The following is a 23,224-nucleotide window of genomic DNA, read 5'->3' as shown; positions in this document are numbered from 1 at the left end:
AACAACAACGAGGGCTTTTGCTTTAAATATCGTGGGAGGGTGAGTTGCGGGCTCAGGGGTTGTTCGGTTGAAGAGTAAAATTACGGGAACTCTGCTAACGAATGTACGACAACGACGGGGTTGGGTCGGTTGACCATGTCGCTTCAACTTCGGCTTGGCAACTGCATTTCCATATGATCGATCCGCCAAGTGTTTTTCCCGATTCTGATTAGGGTTGGGCTTGGGCTACAGCCTACAGCCACACCCACCGGAATCGATCCCCCAAGGCCCCAGGGAACGCGTCGAACTCGAATCGGGTAAATTTAAATTAAAATTCAAAGAATAACAACGTGATATTTGTGTTTCATTTCAACCCAAAACGATAAAGATTGAAAAGAACTAAAGACGAACCCCAGACCTGAGTGGGAGCAACAGCCACGGAACCACCCCGTTAAAAGTGAATATTACTTAATCAGGATACTGATTTTAAGGATCGCATCCTATGTTTGGTGACAGCACGGGACTCTAGTGGTCAAGTGGTGAATGAGATGGGTCTCAAGTCTCAACGAAAATTTTCTCTCCTACAACTACAATAATGGATGGATGCTTGCGTCCCTCACAACGAGTCCTGATCACCTACCAACAAATGTGTGTTTTACATGCTATGTAACCAATCAAGAATCAACACACTAGTGTTCCGTATTCTCTCTTGATTAATTCGGTAATCCTTTTTTTCTTGCTAATAGATTAATCCGGTAGTCTACCGCATATGCCCATGATACATATCCTTTTTCCGGCAAATGGGTCAGTTTTACCCGAAACAACCTTTGAACCAGCGGTTCCAATCAGTTCTTAGATTGGATCCGATTCCAAATTCTTCAAACCAATCTCTACCAGACCGGATTCAGGGTCTTCGGGTTTCTCTTACCTGAACCGACCCAGAGAACTAGCTTTGATTGGACTTGGTGGAATACGTCTAAAACATTTAACTAAATTCTGGTATGTGTGAAGTTAAATTATGGATTAATAATAATTAATTATATGTTAATATTTAGGTTGTTTATGGATTATATATTTTTTATTTTCTTAGAGATTGAATGGGTATATGGATTTGAAACGTGGAATGTTTATTATAAATTGTTACTAGCGGGGGCCTGTACAATGTACAGGATTTATTAAGTGAAAGCTAAATAATAGAAACACATATAAGTATATAATTGTTTTATACTTTTAATTTTTAAATAATTAATCATTATTTATATTTTGGGATCGACTACGATATGGAAAGATATGATATCTGAAAATTTTATGACCAATCATTTGTTATCATAAATGTGGTAGCCAATCAGATGTTATTTATCAAAAGTCATAGGAGGATTTTGATTGATCAAAACTCTTCTAATACCATATCTTTCCCGCATCATAGATTTTTCCTTATATTTTATATACTGCTTTTAATAACTTTTTTCAATACAAAAATAATAATAATTAAATTCAGCTAGGGTTGTTCATCAAACTGATGAAACTGACCAACCTGACCAACTTGAACCAAGTTGGTCGGTTTTCTAGTATTTTCCGATTAGCTTTGGTTCAACAATTTCCCAACTTGGCCATATATATATATATATATATATATATATATATATATATATTATTTTTAATATAATTTTTTTAATACAAAAAGTGGAAAAAGTCTCATATTTCTTAGTCTAAAATATTTTATATCATAAATTTATTTTTTAATAATGCCACTATAATTTTTAAACTTAAATTTAATTTTTTAAGTTTAAGTCTTTTTAACTGACCAACCAAACTGGAAAAATGACCTAAACTAATACAACCCAAGTTGTTTGGTTTTTCACTAATGGTCAGTTAGCTTTAGGTGACTAACTCTCCAACCTGACCAAGTTGATTTGGTTGGCCAAATAGCCTACAACCAAATAGAACCAACCCAAGAACACTCCTAATTTCAACTAAATTAATAGTTTAATATGTCTATAATAAATAATAATAGTTTAATCTCCAATAATTATTAAAAATTTATTGTGAAAATATATTGATAAGGAAAATACAATAAAAATACAATAATTACAAAAATATAATAAATACTAAAAAATATATTAAATTAGTTAGTAAATAGTGTAATATCAAATAATAGTACAATTTCTAATAAATATTAATTAATAAATTATAACAAAAAATACAAACAATACAATAAGAACAATAAATTATATTTAAAAAGTTAAAAAGCAATAATTTAATCTCCAATAATTATTGAAAAAATTATATTAAATAAAAAAAGATTTATACATAATTATTGAAAAAATATTTATCACAAAAATCAATAATTAATTAATTAAAATACAATAAATATTAATGATAGTATATATTAATATATAATAAATATAGATTATGATTTAAAATTATTATTAATAAATATTAATTCTTTTGAAAGTTATTTTTTATAATTTTTAATTAATATAAGTGAAATTAGTTATTTACAATATTATTTAGTTATTTAAATAAAATCATTATTTAAATTTAAAAACATTAATATTTATTGAATTTAATAATCCATAAAATTATAATTGATACTATTATTACATAATTTCGTTATTAGTTTTGTAAAATATTAAATTATTATTAATTTGAATATTATGTTATAATTGCTTTTCTAGTTTTAAGAAAAATTTTAAATTTATTACATAATTTCATTATTTTAACTATTTAAAATCTAGTTATGTTAAATTTCATTAGTTAAAATATTTAGTTATTTAAATATTTAAATAATATATAAAATCTATTAAAGTTGTTACATAATATTAAATATTTTGTAATATAATCATTTATCTATTTTTAATATTTCGTTATTTAAGATATTTAGTTCCTGAAATATTTAAGTAATATTTTATTTTTTACTGTTGAGTTTTTATTATTTGAATAACATTTAAATTGAATAATCCAAAAAAACCCTAATTTATATTGTTAGTACATAATTTCTTAATGTATTTGTGAAAATGTAAAATTATTAATAATATGAATATTATTAAATCAGTTATAATTTTTTTTTTGGGTTTTTAATAAATATTTTAAAGTTATCTTATTGGTTGTTTAAAAAATGACATGGAATAAAAAAAAATCAAAAAAAGGAGAAAAAATGAGAAAACTTCTAGACTATTGCGTTTTAGTATATATACAAATCCAAGATCAATGCTTTGAAAGGAAAAAAAAAGAATTTTATTATTATTTTTTTAAATAATAGGTTCCATGATTAGACCTTTGAAGTTGGAATGGCTAAACCAACCAACCGATCTTAATAGGATAGGGTCTAGCTTCAAAACATAGAATCAACCCCTACAAGGTAAGTTCTAGGTTTTGCCTTGCAACTGAACCAAACTGACCCATGCTCACCACTATTTCAAGCTCGGATTCAGTCCTCACATTGTCTTCACCACCTTTTTCCATTCATGCATTGGGAATATCTCCCTACTTGTATGTTCTTATTCAAGAGGAGATATTCCCAACTTACAACTATAAGGGAATGTGAGAACGGTCTTGTGAGGATCAAATTTGAACTCCTTTATTTCTTTTTTTTATATATAAAAATACTATATTAAACATCAAAATGTAAAAAAGAAAAGATATAGTAGGCAGCTGACAAGGAACTAAAATAAGTCCTCATGAGTATATATGCTTAATATATTGCACAATCTTATGCATAGGAATGTTAGACTATCTATTTACAGCTATACTGTATAGGCTCGGTTTGGAAGAAAGAGTACAAATGCAAATAAGTACAACGTAAATACATACAAAATAATACAAAATATAAAGTTTTGCACTCTACATATTTGCATTTGTACCCCTTCCAAACTCAATGTAAATGTATGAATGCAATGTGAAACTTTTTTTGGACTAAAATTACTCTCTACATTTTTGTTTGAGAAAGGGTATAAAAACCTTTTTATTACATCTTTAGTGTTGGCTTTAGCAGTTACTAAAATGTCCATAATTGTGTTTTTAGTCCATCTTTAATGGTAAGGTTGAAAATGTAACTATAATTATTACTTCTCACCTCATTTTATCCCCTCTCATTAAGTCTTATACTAAAATTATTAATTCTCATTTTCTCTTATTAAATTAGATCTCTGTCAATATTTTTAACATTATAAACCCATATATTTTAAAATTGACTCATAAACAAAAACCATATTTAATCCAAGTGGTGACCAAGCAATTCAACCATCCGAATCAAATTGATCAACCTACGAAATCATAGTTAGGTCAGAAAATTTTTAAAATAAAAATAAACATAGAAACTTACAAGAAATATAGAAAAAATTAAACACATTTATGATATTTTTATTAATCAAATTAAAAAATAAGTATAATAAACAATAATTATTTTTATTGGTAATGAAAATGAAATAGTTTAAATCTTTTCTACCATGAGTGCCCATTAACAAAGGATTAAAAAGACTATTTTGCCCATCTCACTCTCTCTCCCTCCCCCTATCTCTCTTCCCTTGGTCAGAAATGGAACCACTGGCTTCAAATATATTTATCAATGATACTTACCCTTCTCTATCGACTAGAGAAATTCCCTGATGAGAACCCAGACATCAGCATCCACCGTGAGCTCAGACTCAGCCTCTCGTACTCCGCTCCAACTCCCAACCCACCACAACCTCATACGAACTATGGAAAGATCAGCGATCTAGAGAAGTTCTTGGGTTTAGTGACGACTACCCCATTACTAGACCTGTTCATGGGCCGGGTGGCCCGACGGGACAGCCTGGCCCGGCTTGGCCCCTAGACGGGCTTGAACAGGCTTTTTGGCCCGCAAGCTTAACCTCGGGCCAAAAAGCCCAGCCCACATAAAATTCAAGTCAGGCTCAGGCTTTGCAAAAATAGCCCAGCCCGAGCCCGACCCGGCTCGACCTATAGTTAAACCTAAGTAAAAACCCTATGTGATGTCCATTTGAATAAATTTGTTTGATTTAAGAAGGTTGTTGATTCACTTGTAAGCCCATTGTTCATTTAAATAGGGGAAAAACATCTTAATTAAAATAGATAATATTCATTTGAATAGGAAAAAATTCGAATTTCTTCTATTAGGTCGGGCTTCGGGCTTTTTATCAGGGCCGAGTTCGGACCCAAGTTGTAGGCCCGTTGGTCGGGTCGGGCTTGGGCTCGGGCCTAACATTTTTTTGTTAATAAAGAGTAAAAGCCCAGCCCGGCCCATGAACAGGTCTACCCATTACCAAGACCAAGACTCAGAGTCATTGAATGACAGAGCATTTAGGCATAAACTAGAATATCCCCTGCCTAACTGAAGATATACTTTTACGAGTACTCGACAGTCTAATTGACAGCTCTCATTGGAAAGCATGGCGCTTGGTTTGCAAATAAGGCCCTTTGAGTCTTTTGGCACGATTTGCTGCCGAATTTCTTTTGCATGTACCGACTTCCTGAATTTCTTGACCGGCCTTTTTGCCCCCGTGTTACGGGGCTGTGCATTGGGGTTCCGTGCAACACTCGTTAGTTGATGAATAAGCCTACAATCAATCAAGAAAGTAACAAAACAACAATAAATTCACACAAAGTAGACAAAAGGCTCTTTGTATTACATAAATTAGTGGTAAGTACAAACACACGATTTAGTGTCGAGGGGATCTTATACTTAACTTTTATATGCTAATGACTCACTTGACTACCTACTCTCCCCTTTACAAAATACTATATAATCATACTACCTACAACTTTTGGGGAAGTGATAGAAAGATACATCAAAATACTATATAATCATACTACTATTTATATAATTGACATTGGCATACCCCCTTTACAAAAAAGTGCAATGACCCACCTATGACACATGAAGACACTTAGATGGCGTGATTGATGGTGGCTGATCCGTCACACCCGTGTTGACGATGGTTCTCTCAATCTCCTTCGCAGGTACCAACTTCTTGAACTTCTCTTACAAAGACGGGCATGACTTCACCACCACTTCCAACCCACTTGATCTCAATCCACAGGCTCTAGAGAGAACATTCAGATAGTGATTTTGGGGCTGAGCCTGGAGGGTTTTATTGGACCCGGAGGCTGACAAAGTTGTTTCTCTCTAGAGCTACGGGAGGCTTGGGGGTGCTCTTACCGTCGTATATCTTCCAGCTTGAAAACTTACAGACACAAACGCGTTCACTACTCCCTATTACAGACACAAACACATTCATCTCCCCTGTCACCTCTGTTATATGTAACTGGAAGTCTGGAATACGCAATAGCTGAAATGCGCCGTTTCTTAGAACGTTGAAACTGATAAATTGTTGGAATCCGAAAAGATTTGCACTGAAACAAGGTTCTATCCTATTTTGGTGCTAGCATTTCTCCCTTACATGACAACATCAACACACCCAAAGTCCAAGTTTCGGTCAAGAACTTCCAAACTCCAGAGAGAACAATTGATATTCAACAGTAAAATTTCAACAATCTTAAGACCGGGAGGCATACAGTGTGATCTCTGAGTCTCATAACGATCAGATGAGATGCTCAAGGTAAGCTACATCCTCTGATTTCCTGATTTGATTTCAGGTGTGGTCATTGATTCCGCTGGAAGGAACTTAAGCATTTGCATAAGGTTCTCATGGCGTCAAAACAAAGGTGGCGGCTATGGTCGTGATGGCAAGTATGAAACAAGGGAAGTGAACGAGATTCTAGTCTCAGTGCACTTTGGTTTGAAGCACTGTAACTTCACCGTCCCGTTCCTGGTCTGAGTGTACTGAGTTTTGTGAATATAGGCGTTGCCATGTCACAGGTGGTCCAGTTAGATCGGAGGTTACTGTGTGCATCGGTCTGAGAGTGGAACTAGACGAGTGTTTCCATATCGTTGGGAGAATAGGGAAGGAGAGAAAGAAAGAGAGAGAGAGGATGGAAGGTTAGTCGCTGCGGATTTGAGTAGAGAAGACGGTGATATTCGCCAAAAAGGGTATTTTGGGTATAATTTAAAACTAAGTCAAATACGTGAAGTCATGTGTTAATGGCTTGTGATATAGATAGGAGTAGCAACGGGGTGAGTTTGAGGCAGGGATTACAACCCGATTTCCAAATCATCCCCCATCCTCGACCCTGCTCTCCAAATCATCCCCCATCCCCATCCCCGATCCTCGTTAGGAAAAGAAATGCTCCTCCATCCCATTCCACCAGGATGAGTTTCCTATCGGAGACTCGGATCCCCGATTGTTTGAGAGAGAGACTGCATACTTGTGACTTACGAGTTGCAAAGTTTCAGATTTGTAACTCACATATGTTTGAGATTTCAAAAATTAGAAATCGGACTTGTGAGCACTGAGTTGAGAGAGAGAGAGAGAGAGAGAGAGTATCGACGATGACTACTTATTACTAAAGACGAAAGACGAAGAACGGAAGAATAAGGGTAGGGTTTTGAGTTTCAAGCACTGCCACCACAAGTTCTTTTCTTTGTTCTAGTTTAGGTAGTAGAAGAGAGTCAAGAGACCTCGAGAGTTAAGAGTTTTAAGTTTTTGTCTTTTACTCTTTTTGAGTTTTTATTATTTGTGTAATTATAATATAATAATATCATATATATATATATATGTATTAACCGGGACCGGGGCAGGGTGGGGATTGCATTCCCCATACCCGACCCCACCGAGTCAGGGAGCCCGGGTACCCATCGGGGATTGAAAAAATTGCCATCCCTAGACGAACTTAATGGGAAGGGAGTTGTGCAACAATTGTTAGATACAGTAGGGGTACTTTAAGACAATACTGAAACAGTAGGGATATAGTTAGTTAATTTCCTAAACCTTAGAGGTAGTTTAAGAAATTTACCTTTTATTTTTTATTTTTCAGGTAATTGGGACAAACTTCGAAGAAAACCAAGAGACACCAAAAAGTTCATAAATGTTTAAACTAGTGCCCATTACATAGAATTTTTCTATAAGAAGGGCATTATGCTAATTTTAATATCTTCATTTGAGAAACCAACAAAAGGGAGGTATTTGTATGTTTTTTTTTTTCAAAACGTTAGGGAATGTTTTATTAAAATCAAAACATAGGGGAGGTTTATAAGATTGTTAGAAAACCTAGGGGAGGTTTTATATTTTATCCTAATCTTTATTTACTTTAGAAGGGGTGATCATGAACCAAGTTGTTCATGAGTTGTTCAAGCTCAGCTCGGCTCGGCCTAAACCAAGCTTTGAGTCGAACTTGAGTCTAATATATAGACTCGTTAGCTAATCAAGCCAAGCTCAAGAATAATAAAGCTCGACTCGTTAGGTTCACAAGCCTAATTGAGTATATATGTACATAGGGTGTCACCTTAGCTACTGAGGGAGACCTTGGCTTGGCACCTTGACAACTGAGGGAGACCTCAGTTTGACACCTTGGTAATTGAGGGAGACCTTGGATCGGCACCTCAACAGTTGAAGGAGACCTTAGCTCTGCACCTTGGCAACTGAGGGAGACCCTGCCTCAACACTTCAGCTACTAAGGAGACCTTGGCTTGACACTTTAGTAGATAAGGAGGCCTGCAATCAAAGGTAGCCGAGATCGAACTTCTAAGCTTTTGGCTCAAGTCGATCTCGAGCTCAAGTCTCTACTTCGAATCGAGCTCAAGATTGAGCATGATAATTTATGAGCGAGTTAAGATCAAATGACCAAATATTCGGCTTGGCTCGGCTCGAATCGACCCCTACAATGCCATCTCAAATTCCCAATTATCTAAATTTTCTACTTGAAACATCTTCGATAGTATCTCACTGCTAATAACAATATCTGATAAGTCAATCCATCCCGTGAACCCAACCTAACCCACTTGAAGAAATATGGGTAGGGCCCCCTATCCCCCTAAATCACTAATATTCTAAGCATTTGTTTGGCATCGTTGCCATTGCTCTAAAAAATGACGCCACATTAGCATGTCGGAAACGGTGCCCTAGGAAACGAGTGTTTGTTTGGAACCGTTTAAAAGACGGTGCTTCAAGTCATGCCTTGGAAATTGGAAAGCATGCCTTGAAGCAATGTCGAATTTGGCGTTTCTTGGAGCTGCAGCTCATTGCTGCCAATAGGATTGTGAGGTGGCAGTGATGTGGCACTGGATAATGGGTACTAGTACTGAAAACGTTTCCTAAAGCATTGGTACCAAACAGAAAAAAGTTGTTGTTGCTTCAAGAAACATCCTACCTAGTAGCAACAATTCCAAACAAAAAAGAGACACCATTTTCTCAAAAAACATTGCTTCCAACCCACACATCAGCAGCACCATTTTTTATATCACAAGAGACACCATGTGTTAATGGCTTGTGATATAGACCTTTAACACCATGTGTTAATGGCTTGTCAAATAAGTTTTAATTTTCATTTGTTTCAAACTTTATAAATTTCTTTAAATGATAACATATACTTTGTGCAAGTACCCATTATATTGTTTACATGATTAATGTTTTAATATTTTATATTAATGATACAAATAACAGAATTAGAGAGGCAATTTTCTAAGCCAAACGTGCATAGAGAACCATCATTGGAAGCTTCAAGTCTATTAGTGTTAGAGGAAGAATAGATTTATAAATGATGGAATGTATTTGAATATAAAGTCATTGTGATTTTCTTTAATTTCTGTTGGAATATTTACATGTGTTTGGGAGATCTAGTTATCTATTGTTGTATATCTATTTGTATCTATTAGAACTGAACTGTAATGTTTCTTGAACTTCCAAGTTTTTCTTTTAAGTTTTAAATCTTCAGATTAACTTCTTTAGTTTCGGAATTTCAGGTTTTTTCTTTATTTTTTGAATTTTCAGTTATTTTAGGGTTGATCCGTGTCTCAATATTCACGGTTATAGGGTTTAGCCTTTATTAAGCCGACCAAAATTTGGCTTGACTCGACCTGAACCTGATCCATCCAATCCTATCGCCAGGTCTCCTATCTAACGTTTTTTTTTTTTTTTTTAAATTATCTCTCTCCACCTTCCATGCATCTCAATTCCATTAAGCTACATGCGAGTATTAGGTTTATCCGCATTAGGCTCATAAATTTTCAGGCTGGGTCTAACCCAATACTTCAGAGCCAGTTCGCCCCAACACTATATTTATCATATAGTGTTGGGATTTGCTCCTCATAAAGCGCCACTCACGCCAATCCCCCAGTCACATCTCACCCGAACATCTTCCATGAATAATACATGGAAGTACGAGAGATATTCCCCATGTGCGGACAGAACACGCTATGAGATCGGTGTGAAGTGCGTTGTGTTAGGAGCAGGACTCTCAAAGTCTGGCCTGGCCACGATTAACTCGTATTGACTATTGACAGCTCTGTGCAAATGCTGTTACTGGGATGGTGTTTGAAAGTATAGTTGCTTTGATGGACTGATTTTTAAGAAAAAATGTACATGTTTTCAAGACCCGTTTTTTATATAAAAATACTGAGTAATATTATAAAAACGGCCAAGATTCCAAACATCCCAAGGTAGAAATCTGCAAGTGAAGGCCGAGAAAGGGGAGAGTGCTCCGTCCATCGTACAGGACCGGGACCAGAAGGGCGTTTAGAGAACTGGGTTGTGTTCTTCAATGACGAAGAATAGCATCTGTAGTCTCGACATCGAGTTCTCAGATAAAATCGAAGCTCTTCTTAAACCTCCATCTCCTCAGCAAGTTCAAGCATGTTTCTTCTTCTTCTTATTCTTCCTCCTCATCTTCTTCTCGTTCTTCTTCTTCATGTTTATTCTCCTCTTCTTTCTTTTATTTCTATCAACTAATCATAAGAATTACCATATAATACATGGTTTTGTTTCATTCCCATGAATCCTAGCAACTCAGGTTGTTTCTTTTGAACCTTTCTGAACTACGAATGGAAATGAAACTGATGAGCTCAACTGTACTTGATCAAAATGCAACTTTTTCTCCTATTTTGTTTTATTTATGCAGCATCCATTTGAAGGTCGTTTAATTGTTATATCCTCCTTCTTTTAGGAATATTTCGCCCAGCTTCTAGCAACAAGGCAATGTCATGGTCTTACAATTAAACAGAATGGAGACTTCGGAAAGGGTATTTTTCTTCTCCATTCGTTATCATTTCTTTCTCCCAGTATCTTCTCTCCTTTTCTTATCCGGCACAAGATAAGTGGATGTTCAAGGAGGTGATTATAATAAATCCCTTTGGACTTTGGATTTCTGATAAGGAAACGCATATTGTTGATGAACACTCTCCTTAATAAGCATACAATCATTATACGGGAAGAGTAGTGGATTTCAGACAGATGAAGTGCAGATCTTTCGTCAACTTGATGATATTTGACTTGATTAGTTGCTTAGGTTTGTGCTAAGTTTGTTGGGTACAGACTGGTCGTCAACGTTTTAGTGTTATATTAGGGAGAAAAAGAGGTTAGGCATTCTTTACACGAAGTGTATGCTATAAATGAAAAAAAAAGGAATGGATTGGAATATTAGTAACCCATTGTCAATAATGTACAGGTCTGGTTACCTATGGTTCTTAATCTGCATTTCATAATATGTTCTTCATTCTTCAACTGGTGAGCTGCAGGTGTTTATGCAAACATAGAATTTAGAGAAGGGGAGCTTGTTTTGAAGGATCAAATGCTTGTCGGTGCTCAACATAGTTCTAATAAGGTCTGATTTACTAATTTATTTGAGCTATACCTTTTGTATTTAAGAATTATAACTCTTTTTGGGGATTAATTACTATTTTCTTTTGGATATTGTAGGTTGATTGTTTAGTTTGTAGCTATTGCTTCCGTTTTATTGGTTCAATAGAACTACAAATTGGGAGGAAACTCTATTTACAAGATCTGGGTATATCTTCAAGCAAGGAATGTGTCCTGGAGACATATTCACATCCTTCAAAACAATGTTGTGCAGATGATTCATCAAATGAAGATTTTATGACAGACAATGATGACTTAGTGGCATGCACTTCTAGTGGTCAAAATGATAAAATTCCTCTTTCTAAAGAAGTTATACAATCACTAATGAATGGTAACTTGGTTTTGCCTTACTCAAAGCAGTTCTCTTTGCCTACAGTTGTGTCATGTCCTGGTGGATGTGGAGAGGCATACTACTGCAGGTTAGTAAACCTAATTTCTTCCATGCAAACATGGAAATCTTTCTCTCTGAATTGTGCTATTGTTCATAAGCAACTTATCATTAGTATATTACAATATGTTACTACTAGAAACAAGTGCATCACTTTTTTACTTTCATTATAAAATTTTGTTTGCAAGAACACCGATAAACAGGCTCAACAAAGAGAATATTGCAAATTCAATTCTGTGTGGTTAAAGGGTGTAAGTTGGGTTGGGGTCAACCCTGACTCAATTCGAGTTGTGGAACTCTCAACCCTAATTTGGGTTGGGCTCAGGTTGGCTCAACAGCTTCACTTCTTTTTGCTTAAAAAGATTCTTGCTTCTTATATTCGGGATTAGCTTATAAGGGTTAACTATCTTTAACATTGGTGTGTATGGCAAAGTTATAGTGTTTTATGGTATTGTACTTGTTTTAAACTGAAAATTGTTGATGTTGATGCACATTATATATATATATATATATATATATATATATATATATATATATATATATATTTGTAATTCTTATATATACAAATATGAATAGACAAGTTGAGTTTGGGTTGGGTTGGGTTGCCTGAGGCCTCAACCCTAACCCATCCTGAAGTTATGATTTCCAACCTTCATCCTAACCTAACCCTTAATCCAACCCAATCTGATCTGACTTTTTCAGGTTGGATTTGGGCTAATCTGGCCCAGGTTGCACACCTATGTATTGTGGCTATAATATCATATAGTATGCCATTGCTTCTAGATGATAGTATGAATTATTAAATTGTGTATGGGTTCAAAGAATGCGAAGAAGGACCAGTGTTCCACTCATTGTGATTTGAAGCTGTGTCACATGCCCCACGTGAAAGCAAGTCCCATAGATAGGGAAAGAATCTAGGAGTTGATACTCATGCTGGTGACTACATGAAAACATCTATAGAATGGCATTTTGGCTTAGTTGTTATTCCAGTATTGGTACTAATATTCCATTTTTTTTCTATAAGCTTGAAGTCTATACAGTGGAAGGTCTTTTTAATGACATTAACTTGCAAATTTTTGTAGTGAATCATGTGCCAAGGCTGATTGGGAATTGTTTCATTCCTTACTATGTACTGGGGAGAGGTCAGGATCTTCTTGCAGGGAGGCACTTGTAAAATTTATACAACATGCCAATGGTAAGGTTCTAATCTTTTGTCATAGATGCAACTGGCCCATCTAGTTGTATAATTAGGATGGTATTTTCTGTACTGCAATTTTTTCAAGCCACAATCATTTTCTGGTTTGTTTTCTGTTTTCCTTCTGATAAAGATTATGCTATTTTTTTCTTTGTCAGAAACAAATGACATCTTCATCCCTGCTGCTAAGGTATGCTTGGTTATACATGTCATGGATGAATGGTTAATTTTTCTTTAATGTTATAATGTTTTCTTCTGTCACCAAGTACTGTATATGCAATATGTCCAACATAAATACAACTCATCTTTCTAATTTTACTTTACTGGGTCTTATACTTTTCCATGCGAATAAGCTTACCTAAGTTAAAACGGGCAATGAATCAGACAGCTTAGTAATAATTAATGCACTGGTGGACATATGCATGTTGTTAGTTTAACCCAATTGCTGCTCAGTTTGGAATTTTTTTATCACCAACAGTAAATTAGATGATACTCATAAAAAACAGTAAATTAGATGATTGTATTACTGTAGAAAAGCCATTCCAACACTCTACTGTGTTATCAGGAATTCAGGGGGCTAAGCACGGACATGGCCAAAGCTCAATTTGGGAATATTGCACCATGTTTGAGGGTTTCAAGTTTCACCCAAGTTCAGTGGGGGGCAAACTCATGCTGTTGATAAGATTTTCAATTCATGTAGTTTTGGTATTAACTCTTAACCAGTACTTTAAAGGTAGGCGAGGCTTGTGCCTTGTGACTTGCTGTTTGGTGAGGCTTAAGGAAAACATCCTGAGGCTTGACCTCGAGCTTCAGACTTAAAAGTATAAAAGACAGGCCTCACATCATAAGTTCTGATCACAGGACTAAGTCAAAGACAAAATTTAAGCTTTCCTTTTATTGTTAAAACAAGTTTTAAGTTTTCCAGATGTGTGCTTGTAATTTTTATAATTATTAGGGCTTTTTTGCTTTCAACACCCATTTGAGGTTTCTATTTACATAAATAGTCTAGAAGTATTTGCCAGAAAGCTCTGGGTACTTTGATTCATTGTTTATATGTACGTTCTTATATAAAATTGTAGTCCTTTTGTGCTTTGTAGGCTTTGTACTTTAATTCATTCTTTTTCTCTTGAAAGAACAAGATCTCGTGAGGCTTAAGGCTCATACCTTGAACCTTATGCCTAATGCATAAGAAGATCCTATCACCTTGCCACATGCCTCAATCTTATGTCTAATCTGAAAAATAAGCCTATATCCAGTTTCTTGGTGCCATCACAAGCTTCCTCAGGGTTTGGGTGGAACTTGGGTTTTAGAAGAGCAGTTAGGGAGTTAGAACTGAATAGTACTTTGTCTCATTTTAATATTCTAGAAGGTATTTTCTTACATCCCTCTAAATCAGATAGAAGGGTCTGGACTTTATTAGCCTCTGGAATTCTTTCTTGTGCTTCTTACTTCAAAGCTCTAGTTCATCCATTGGGTCAGTTAGGGCAGCCTTTTCGGGTGAAGGAAGTCTAGTGCAAACCGATTCCTCCGAAGGTTGGGAGTTTCTGTTGGGAAGCAATCCTGGAAAGAGTCAACACTTGTGATCTTCTTCAGAGAAAGAGGCCTATGAGTTGATCTCCCCACTGGTGTGTTCTATGCAAGACTGAAGGTCAGACCGTGAGACTGGTTGTCGTTTACTGATTTCCTTCTCCGTTACTAATCACATTTGGGAGTGGTGTTCATCTTTGTTTGGATGCAAATGGTCTCCTCCACTAGATGTACAAAGACTTTTTGCTCCATCCTTTTTTAGCTAGTCGAAAAAAAGAGGGAGAGTTATGTGGAGATGTCTTAGGGCTGCTGTTTGCTGGACTATTTGGGAAAAAAGAAACGGGAGAATTTTCTCAGATAGGGAAAGAAGACTGCCAGAAATTCTGGAGCTGATTCAGATCAGAGCAGTACCTTGGCTGAAGTTTTTGGCTCTTTTTAAAGACTTTCCAGCAGATGATTTGTTCAGAAATTGGAAGGAAATTGCAAGTTCATCTCCGGTTAAAGACACATCCTTACCCTCTTGGACTCCTCCTAATGGTTTTATCAAACTTAATTTTGATGGAAGCAGCATGGGTAATCTGGGCCCATCATGTATTGGGGGTGTCTTGAGAAATGAGGAGGAAGTGATAATTGCTCTCTTTTCAGGGCCAATTGGATTGGGTGATTCTCTTAAAGCTGAGATTTCAGCTGTTATTGAAGGAACTTAAAGGGCAATTGAACTGAATTTCACCAAATTGGTCATAGAAGGCAATTCTAAACTGGTAGTGGATTGGCTGAGAAATGATACTGCTAATTTTTGGAACTACAACAATGAGAAGGGGAAATTTAATTGGTTAACAAAGAATATTGAGGTGAAGATGAGTTGGGTTAAAAGAAATGCTAACTCCTTTGCTGATGGGTTAGCTAAACAAGGGGCATCTAGGGACTCTTTACTCTGGGCTATCTTGTGATTGTTCTCTTGTCTTGTTGTTTTGGTTAGGTGAGATAAGAGAGTTTATCTCCCTCTTCTTGTACCTGTGTTTTTTCTCTCTAATTTTAATAAAATCTACGAGTTATTGATCCAAAAAGAATAGTAACATATCTTACCAGTTCACAAAGCAAGAGTTGGTGCTTTATGACTAGTCAATATCAGGGATTCAGGTGGCAAATGATTTCATGGGTATTGATTACCATACATGAGGAGATTTGCTGTCTCAAGTAGCCAAGCCTGTTAACTAAAAATCATAACATTTGAGATGAGACAATTTAGGCTTTTTACAAGATGAGAGAAGTGCCTGGAGAAATTCTCAGTTTGAACTCCACTGTTGCACACTTGGTAATCTACCCCTTTCAAGGGAGAACAGTACTATTAATTGCAACTGTGGTCAGGTAAGAGTGTCTCTGTTGCAGATAATAGCTCTTGAAATAGAATCCGGTTCTTCTGGAAGGCCTGTCTGCATGTGTCTTTATTGTGGAGGCAACTCATTAGGGCTATATGATGTGAAAGTGCATGGTTCTGCCTCAAAGTTGGCAGTATCTTGAATAGGATTCTTGAATCTTACATTACTTAATATGTACTTCCTATTAAACTCATTAGCAGGCAAAAATTAACAGAATTTTGGCAACAGTTGGTGATTGGAATACCCTATATCATTCTCCAGTTTGATATATCATTCTCTGGTTTTCCTCTGAGACCAGAAAGTAGATTTGTTCTCCAGTTTGACGGTAGTTATATCATAGTTTTCAGAACACTAGGATGCCTAGTCGCCTAGGTGATACAAATTTTATAATATAAAAGACTTACTTTTGGCTAGTTCCCTAGTTTTATATACCATTCAGCATGTATATTAATTGAAAAAACAGCAATTCTCTTTAGTAAGAACATTAAATTTCCTCAAAATGTGGCAAATCATCACATCTAAAAGATAAAAATCTTTTACATATATTAATTTTATTATTTTCAAAAATAATACTACTATAATAAATATTTAAAAGAGCAATTTCATATCAATTAGCAGCTAAAGAAGGTTATTAACTTTATAAGATAAATATTCAAGATGGAAAGTAAAATAGAAAAAACAAGGATGGAGTTTATGTTTTATTTAATTAGAGAGAGAGAGAATAGAAAAAAAATAACTTCTTTATAATTCTATTCTTTCTTTCCTCTTTCTTTTTTTTTTCTTTCTTTCTTTTTCTCTCCTCAAAACCCTTTGATCTTTTAAATTTCAATAGTAAAACATTAAAACAAGGTATAACTGTATATATATATATATATAGCATATAATAAAGCTTTTAACACATACATTAATAAGAAGCAATATACATGATATTATAAAAGGCGCTCACCTTGTCATTTTTGTTACCTAGAAGGGTGCCTAATTGCTAAAAGTCAAGGTGTTTGGGCGAGGTGCCCAGCCAAGGGTGCCTAGTCACCTGCCTAGGCGGGCACCTAGGTGACGCCTTGACAACCATGAGTTTATGGGTTGTAATGACCTTCTTGTGGCTTCTGGCATTGGGGGAGTTATCTTGAATTCTGAAGGCATTATGCAGTGGTTTTGGTGGCCCTATATCAGCTTATGATGCTTCAGAATCAGAGGTGATAGATCCATGCCCTCTTCACTGGCCTGTGAATCACTTGATCTATTCAGGCTTATTCTATTGTGGGAGGGAGACTCCAGGAATGCAATTAGCTGGGCTAAATTCATGGTTCAGGTCCTTGTGGAGGCTTGTGCATTTCTTTCATAAAGTTCATGAGATGTCTTCTTCTCTTTGTTGCAGTTATAGATGGATACCTAGGGAATTAAATCAGTCAGCTGATCTTTTGGTCTGTTTTACGTGACGGGATCTGCTCCTCACATATGGGCACCTCACTGGCACATCACTGTGCATTTGGAACATCTCCCGTGAATAATAACTAATAAGTATGGGAGATATTCCCAATGCATGATAGGATGTGCTTGTGAGGCGCCTCAGGTGTGAGGAGCAGATCCGGTCTCCTGTTTTGCCCTATCTATTTGTACACCCCCCCTTTTGTTTGAGTAAATGAAAGTTACCTTTTTATCTAAAAAAGGAATACCTTATATCGTTACCTGATTTTTCACCCTCTGTATTCTTGCTTTTCATGCCTGCCTTGCATCTCCCTGCATTGCATTTTTCCTTTTGCAACAAACTGTTGATGATTAGAAGTATAAATGCATATGCACGTCTGACGCAAATAGTGAAGTTCTTTTCCAGCCATGGTTTTCAACTTTAATATCAAATGATGTCTTTATTTTGGGAACATTTCACTAATTTCACTGAGATATTTGGAAAATCTAAAGAAATCAGGGAAAATTACTTAAAAGTAAAAACTTAGAAGCTAAAAACATTGGATAGAAGCTAAAAGCAGGATAGACTTAAGGTATATCTGAGTAGAGGATCTGTGTAAATAATATTTAAAGGTTTAGAAAATGAAGTGTTCTTTCCTTAATCATGTACAGGTCTGAAAAGAAGCTTAAAGCAAATCTATGCATCAACCTTGATAATCAGATATGCTTGGATTTCCATTTTTCAGGCAATTTCATTCACAATTTTAAAATACAAGAAGTTGAAAGCAGCTAAGCTTGAAGGCAAAGAACAGTGCACTAATCCAAACACATTGGAGGATTCTAGTTTTTCAATGCTTTTGGAGGCTTGGAGGCCGATGTCAATGGGATACAAGAGGAGGTAAGCTCATTTACTTGCAATGTGATAATACTCATTGAATGGAAACACCTAGAACTGTAATGTATATGGCAAGCAGAATAGTAGAAGATACAGATTATGGGGGCTGCATGATTTCTCAAGAGAAGAGACTACCAAAAACAATTCAATCCCAAGAGAAAATCACTGAATAAGGATTTAAATCATTTTTCTTTCAACACTATGCAACAATAGACGGTAGAATTTCATCCTAGCTTCTACTACCTTCAGACATCTGTATTTGCACTCTAGCACTTGGTTGTTCCACTCTTTGCAAAGTCTCCAATTGAGGGAGAAATACACTATCCTCCGCTACATAACCGCTTAGTTCAATAAATATCCTGGATCTAGGCAACTTTTAACCAAGACCTTTAATAAATTAAGCTTCATGCGATTCCAAGGCTTTGTTCAGTTGAGTTCAGTTCTTTTTCATTTTTTATTCTTTTATCAACCAAATTAGAAATTAACAGTTACTGGATCTAAGCAACTTTTAACCAAGACCTTTAATAAATTAAGCTCCATGTGATTCCAACACTTTGTTCAATTCAGTTCAGTTCTTTTTCATTTTTTTTATTCCCTTATCAACCAAATTAGAAATTACAAAAAGTCCCTTTTGGTTTAGATTCTGTTCTTGGTTTTGATTTTCCTCACAACCTAACACAGGATGGATCAGTGTATTTTAGAATGAAGGTACTGGGTAATCCCCCAACCAATTAAGTACTCTGGTCAAATGGTATGGACCAAAATGAACAAGCAATTCTTCCTATAAAATATATGATATTTTTTTATCAGTTATAAAAATGTATTCATTTTTTGAAGCAAGAAAATGGTAGAGGTTAGATATGCATCCAGTCTTAATGCCTAGCTTCGCACCTTTCACCTTTCAAAGCACAAAAGTATCCACAATAAGAACCTTGTACAACCCACTTTACCATTTATATAGTCAAGAAGTTACAATATAAGTTTTCCTACTGCTTCAATGATTGTTATCTTTGGCATCACTTCATTGAGTTCTCTTTTCTTTTTTATCAGTCACTTCTGAGTTCTTTCCAGTCTTAACTAAGAGCCAAATGGAAGTCCAGACATAAGATCTTAGTGTTGGGGGCAGATTGCTTGACCAAGTAAAATGGATTTATTCTTCTGGAGGAAATACCATATTGATGGCAGATAATAAGAGAGAGAATTTGAGTTATCTTTTAAACTTATAGTGAATAGCAATATTACCATTGATATTTCCAAACCATTTTAACCGTCTTTTTTTTTTTGTTTTCTAAATTTTTTTGGTATTGGAGCCAAATAGACTATTTGATACAACATATTCCTTCTTCTCAAGAAATGGCTCAATTAACGTCAGATAACAAGGGAAAGAAAAATTTTCTCACAAACTTCCAATTAACAAAAGGTAGCTGTCATTCACTTCAAAAATATTTTTTATTTTTTCTCAAACCATATTAATGCTAGTGCCGTACTTTTGTATTTTCTTTTCATAGTTTCAGTTTTATGGCCTTCTCTCTTCTGGTTTGTGTACAAAAGTCTTTCGTACCCACAATAATATGTAAAGACATTTACTCAATGTTTCTGGCTTTTATGTAGGTGGTGGGACTGTATTGCTTTGCCAGATGATGTTGATTACTCTGATGAGGCTTCATTTAGAATGCAAATAAGGGAACTAGCATTCATGGTGAACTTAATCTTTTCTCGTTACCCCCAGTACCTGACTTATTTCTTCTTCACCTCATCCTCTTAGATCCAGCAAGCTGCAAACAAATCTTTTATGTCTAATCAATGTTTTTTGTTGCACTAGACCAAATGATATCTGTTCTTTGTTGTCTACTATGGTTAGTTAGGTTCCAAACAGGCAGTCATATTTGACTATTGTCCTAGTCTCATTTCTTCCAGCCCAGTAATGACACTACATCCTTGTAATATTTTGAGTTTTATTGCAGTCAGCAAGTTGCTTTTAAAGTTAGTTCTTTATGAGATATATGGAATTACCATGGACTTTTAACATTTTGTCCCAAAGCCTCTTGTATAACTATGTTTCCACTTATCCATTTGAGTACCTCCACAATTTTCATGTTAATATCCAGTTTGATTCAAAGCTTGTTAATAGCCAATATTCCCTCATTCTCAATAACATAATTAATTTTATTCATATTAGGTGGAAACGTCTGCTTATATGTATGTCTAATAAAGATTTGGAATAATGATACAATTTCTTGTTTTGGTCTCGTTCTCCTAAAGAGTTGCTTTGAACTTTCCAGTCATTGCAGCTCCTAAAGGAATCAATCTTCGACAAAGAATGTGCACCCTGTATCCTTTGAAGTGAAGAAACCATTTTCAAATTGGGTGGTTATTTCAATGGTAATTATGCATCTCTATGTTTTAAATAGGATTCTTAAATTGATATCCTTGACTTAGCTGAGTGTTTTCACTTGAAATCTATGGGCATATTATTGGCATGTTCGAGTTAAATAATCTGTAAGTTTAGATATTCTCCAGGGCTTTGAGATTTTTTTTTGATAATTAGGACTTTAAGAACAATGGCACTTCTAAAAATGTCAAATTTGCAACTTGTTTAATAACACTTGTTATTTCTGTAGTGATTTAGTTGTAGCATCACCAGTGGAGGACTATTTCTTGTATATTGATGATCTTCCATATCCGGAGAAGGTCAGAAAAATTGTCTTCCATTTTCATTGTAATAAAATATACTCTTGATCTCCTTTTTCCTGCTAGTTTTCCTGATATACAACAAAAAGTATGTACCACAGGAAGAAGCTGAGAAAATTACAAGGCAGATTCTAGATGCACTTGGTGATGATTATTCAGTTTGTTGTCAAGGTAGTTGATGCTGACAGAATTGCATTGTCACAAAAGTAACATTATAATTGCCACTAAACTTCCTGTGTTTTTAAAATCGATTCAAGCTTTTTCTCTGACATGATAAGGGTAGATTCTAAATTCTAATACATACTTTTATTTGTTTCATGAAGGATCAGCTATCCGAAATATTTTTGCTGTGGCATATCATGTAAAATGTTGTATGTAATAAAAATGCCTATTTTATATTGTTGCGAATTCTTTAAGGTGAAAGATAAGCATCTGATTTTTTGAACTAATGCCTATTCCCTTTGGTCATGCAATAATATGTGGCAAATATTATTCATGGTACATGACATGGTTAATCTTATGAATTTAAGTAATCATCGTATTACATTTTGTACACATTTTCTTTTGAAAGTTAGGCAAATTTCATTGGATATAGAACTGCATTATATATGCTTCTATCTCTTTATTTCTCTGATACTTTTATGTAGATGTAAACATAATGGCGTGTTAATTTCTTCCTGTCATTGTCCTTCTGTTTGGGGGTGTCAGGCACAGCATTCTTTCCCTTGCAAAGTTGTATGAACCATTCCTGCCATCCTAATGCCAAAGCATTCAAAAGAGAGGAGGTAATTTATCTTTCAAGGTTGCAGTTACAAGAAGATTCTTTTTTTTTTTTTTTCTCTTTTAAGTATGCAATGGCATTCTAAATTCTTTATGAGATCAATAGACTTTCAAAGTCTGTAATGCAATAACCTTGTCAATCATATAATCCATATGGATTCGAGTGGTAACCTCACTAATTATACAAGCGATTACTTATCAGTAGCAGATGCCTTGATTTGAGTATTGCATGCCATTGATATTTTGTATTATGCTCCAATTTGTAGTTTCCGCCACTTTGTGACAGGTGAATCTGAAACCATTTTATCTAAATTTAATTGCAGGATAGAGATGGCCAAGCCATTATAATTGCACTCCAGTCCATTTCTAAGGGAGACGAGGTATTACTATTTGTCTCAGCATTTTGCATCCTTTAAAACCACTAAACAGAAATTACAAAACAAAAGCCTTTTTTGGTCCTTCTTATCGAAAGAACCTTTATTTTTTGAGATTTATGATTTAAAACAGCAAAGTAACATTAATTAATGATACTCAAATTTTCAGATCACTATTTCGTACATTGATGAGGATCTTCCATTTGAAGAGAGACAAGCACTACTTGCAGATTATGGTTTCAGGTGCAGGTGCCCCAAGTGCACAGAGGAAGGAGACTAATCACCAGCCTAAATCATATATTCCTCAACAGGAAGATTGCTCTATCATTATTTTATGGAATGTGCCCAGGCGTAACAAAAGGCTTGATTCGTGAAGGTCTGTAGCCTTTTCCTTCATGGCGTATTTGTTCTCTTTTTATCAGCAGTTGACCACCACAATTCACATTAGTTGCGAAGGGAGATAGAGAGGGAAAGAGAAATACGCAGTTCCAACACATCTCTAGAGTACTTCGTTTTAGCAACTTCATCCACTAGGAGTCTTAATAGCAATTTTGTTTTTAATTGATTTTATTTTCCATTGATTCCTGCTCATAAGTTTGGTGTGAATGCAAGAGAATGCGAAAGCAGTCCAATGGGACGCTGGACCCGAGCTACCAGGAAAAGATGAAAAGGTAGAGATGCCCTACGGAGAACTCAGGCCTCCGGACTCCGGAGGGTAGCGATCAATTTAAAGATATTGCATTCTTGCTGATGAACATGGGGGCTGCACAGTCAAATTGCAACTCAAGTGCCCCAAAACTAACCTTCAGGCTATGTTTGGTTTGAAAGAAAAGGTATGGAAAGGAAGGGAAAGACAGGGAAACCAATACAAGGGTTGTAAAGGTTTTCCTATGTTTCCCTTCCTTTCCCTACATTTTCC

The 23,224-nt window shown here is 35.3% G+C and overlaps 1 protein-coding gene across 1 annotated transcript; it reads left to right on the top strand.

The window, feature by feature from the left end:
• The first annotated feature begins 10,324 nt into the window (after window positions 1-10,324).
• Window positions 10,325-22,896, top strand: ATXR2 (histone-lysine N-methyltransferase ATXR2). The gene is made up of 15 exons (XM_088948842.1): window positions 10,325-10,665; window positions 10,978-11,053; window positions 11,549-11,634; window positions 11,730-12,088; window positions 13,140-13,252; window positions 13,411-13,442; window positions 18,312-18,463; window positions 20,072-20,159; window positions 20,743-20,791; window positions 20,905-20,959; window positions 21,082-21,151; window positions 21,253-21,322; window positions 21,860-21,936; window positions 22,255-22,311; window positions 22,475-22,896. The coding sequence occupies exons 1-15, from the start codon at window positions 10,576-10,578 to the stop codon at window positions 22,583-22,585; spliced, it is 1,485 nt and encodes a 494-aa protein (XP_088804968.1). The 5' UTR covers window positions 10,325-10,575; the 3' UTR covers window positions 22,586-22,896.
• The last annotated feature ends 328 nt before the right edge of the window (window positions 22,897-23,224 follow it).

The sequence above is a fragment of the Nelumbo lutea genome, chromosome 1 (assembly GCF_056320005.1).
Source record: "Nelumbo lutea isolate HS-2025 chromosome 1, American lotus-T2T, whole genome shotgun sequence".
In the NCBI taxonomy this organism is placed as follows: domain Eukaryota; kingdom Viridiplantae; phylum Streptophyta; class Magnoliopsida; order Proteales; family Nelumbonaceae; genus Nelumbo; species Nelumbo lutea.
The sequence above is the reverse complement of the archived record's forward strand: the minus strand, read 5'-3'. Positions and strand labels throughout refer to the sequence as shown.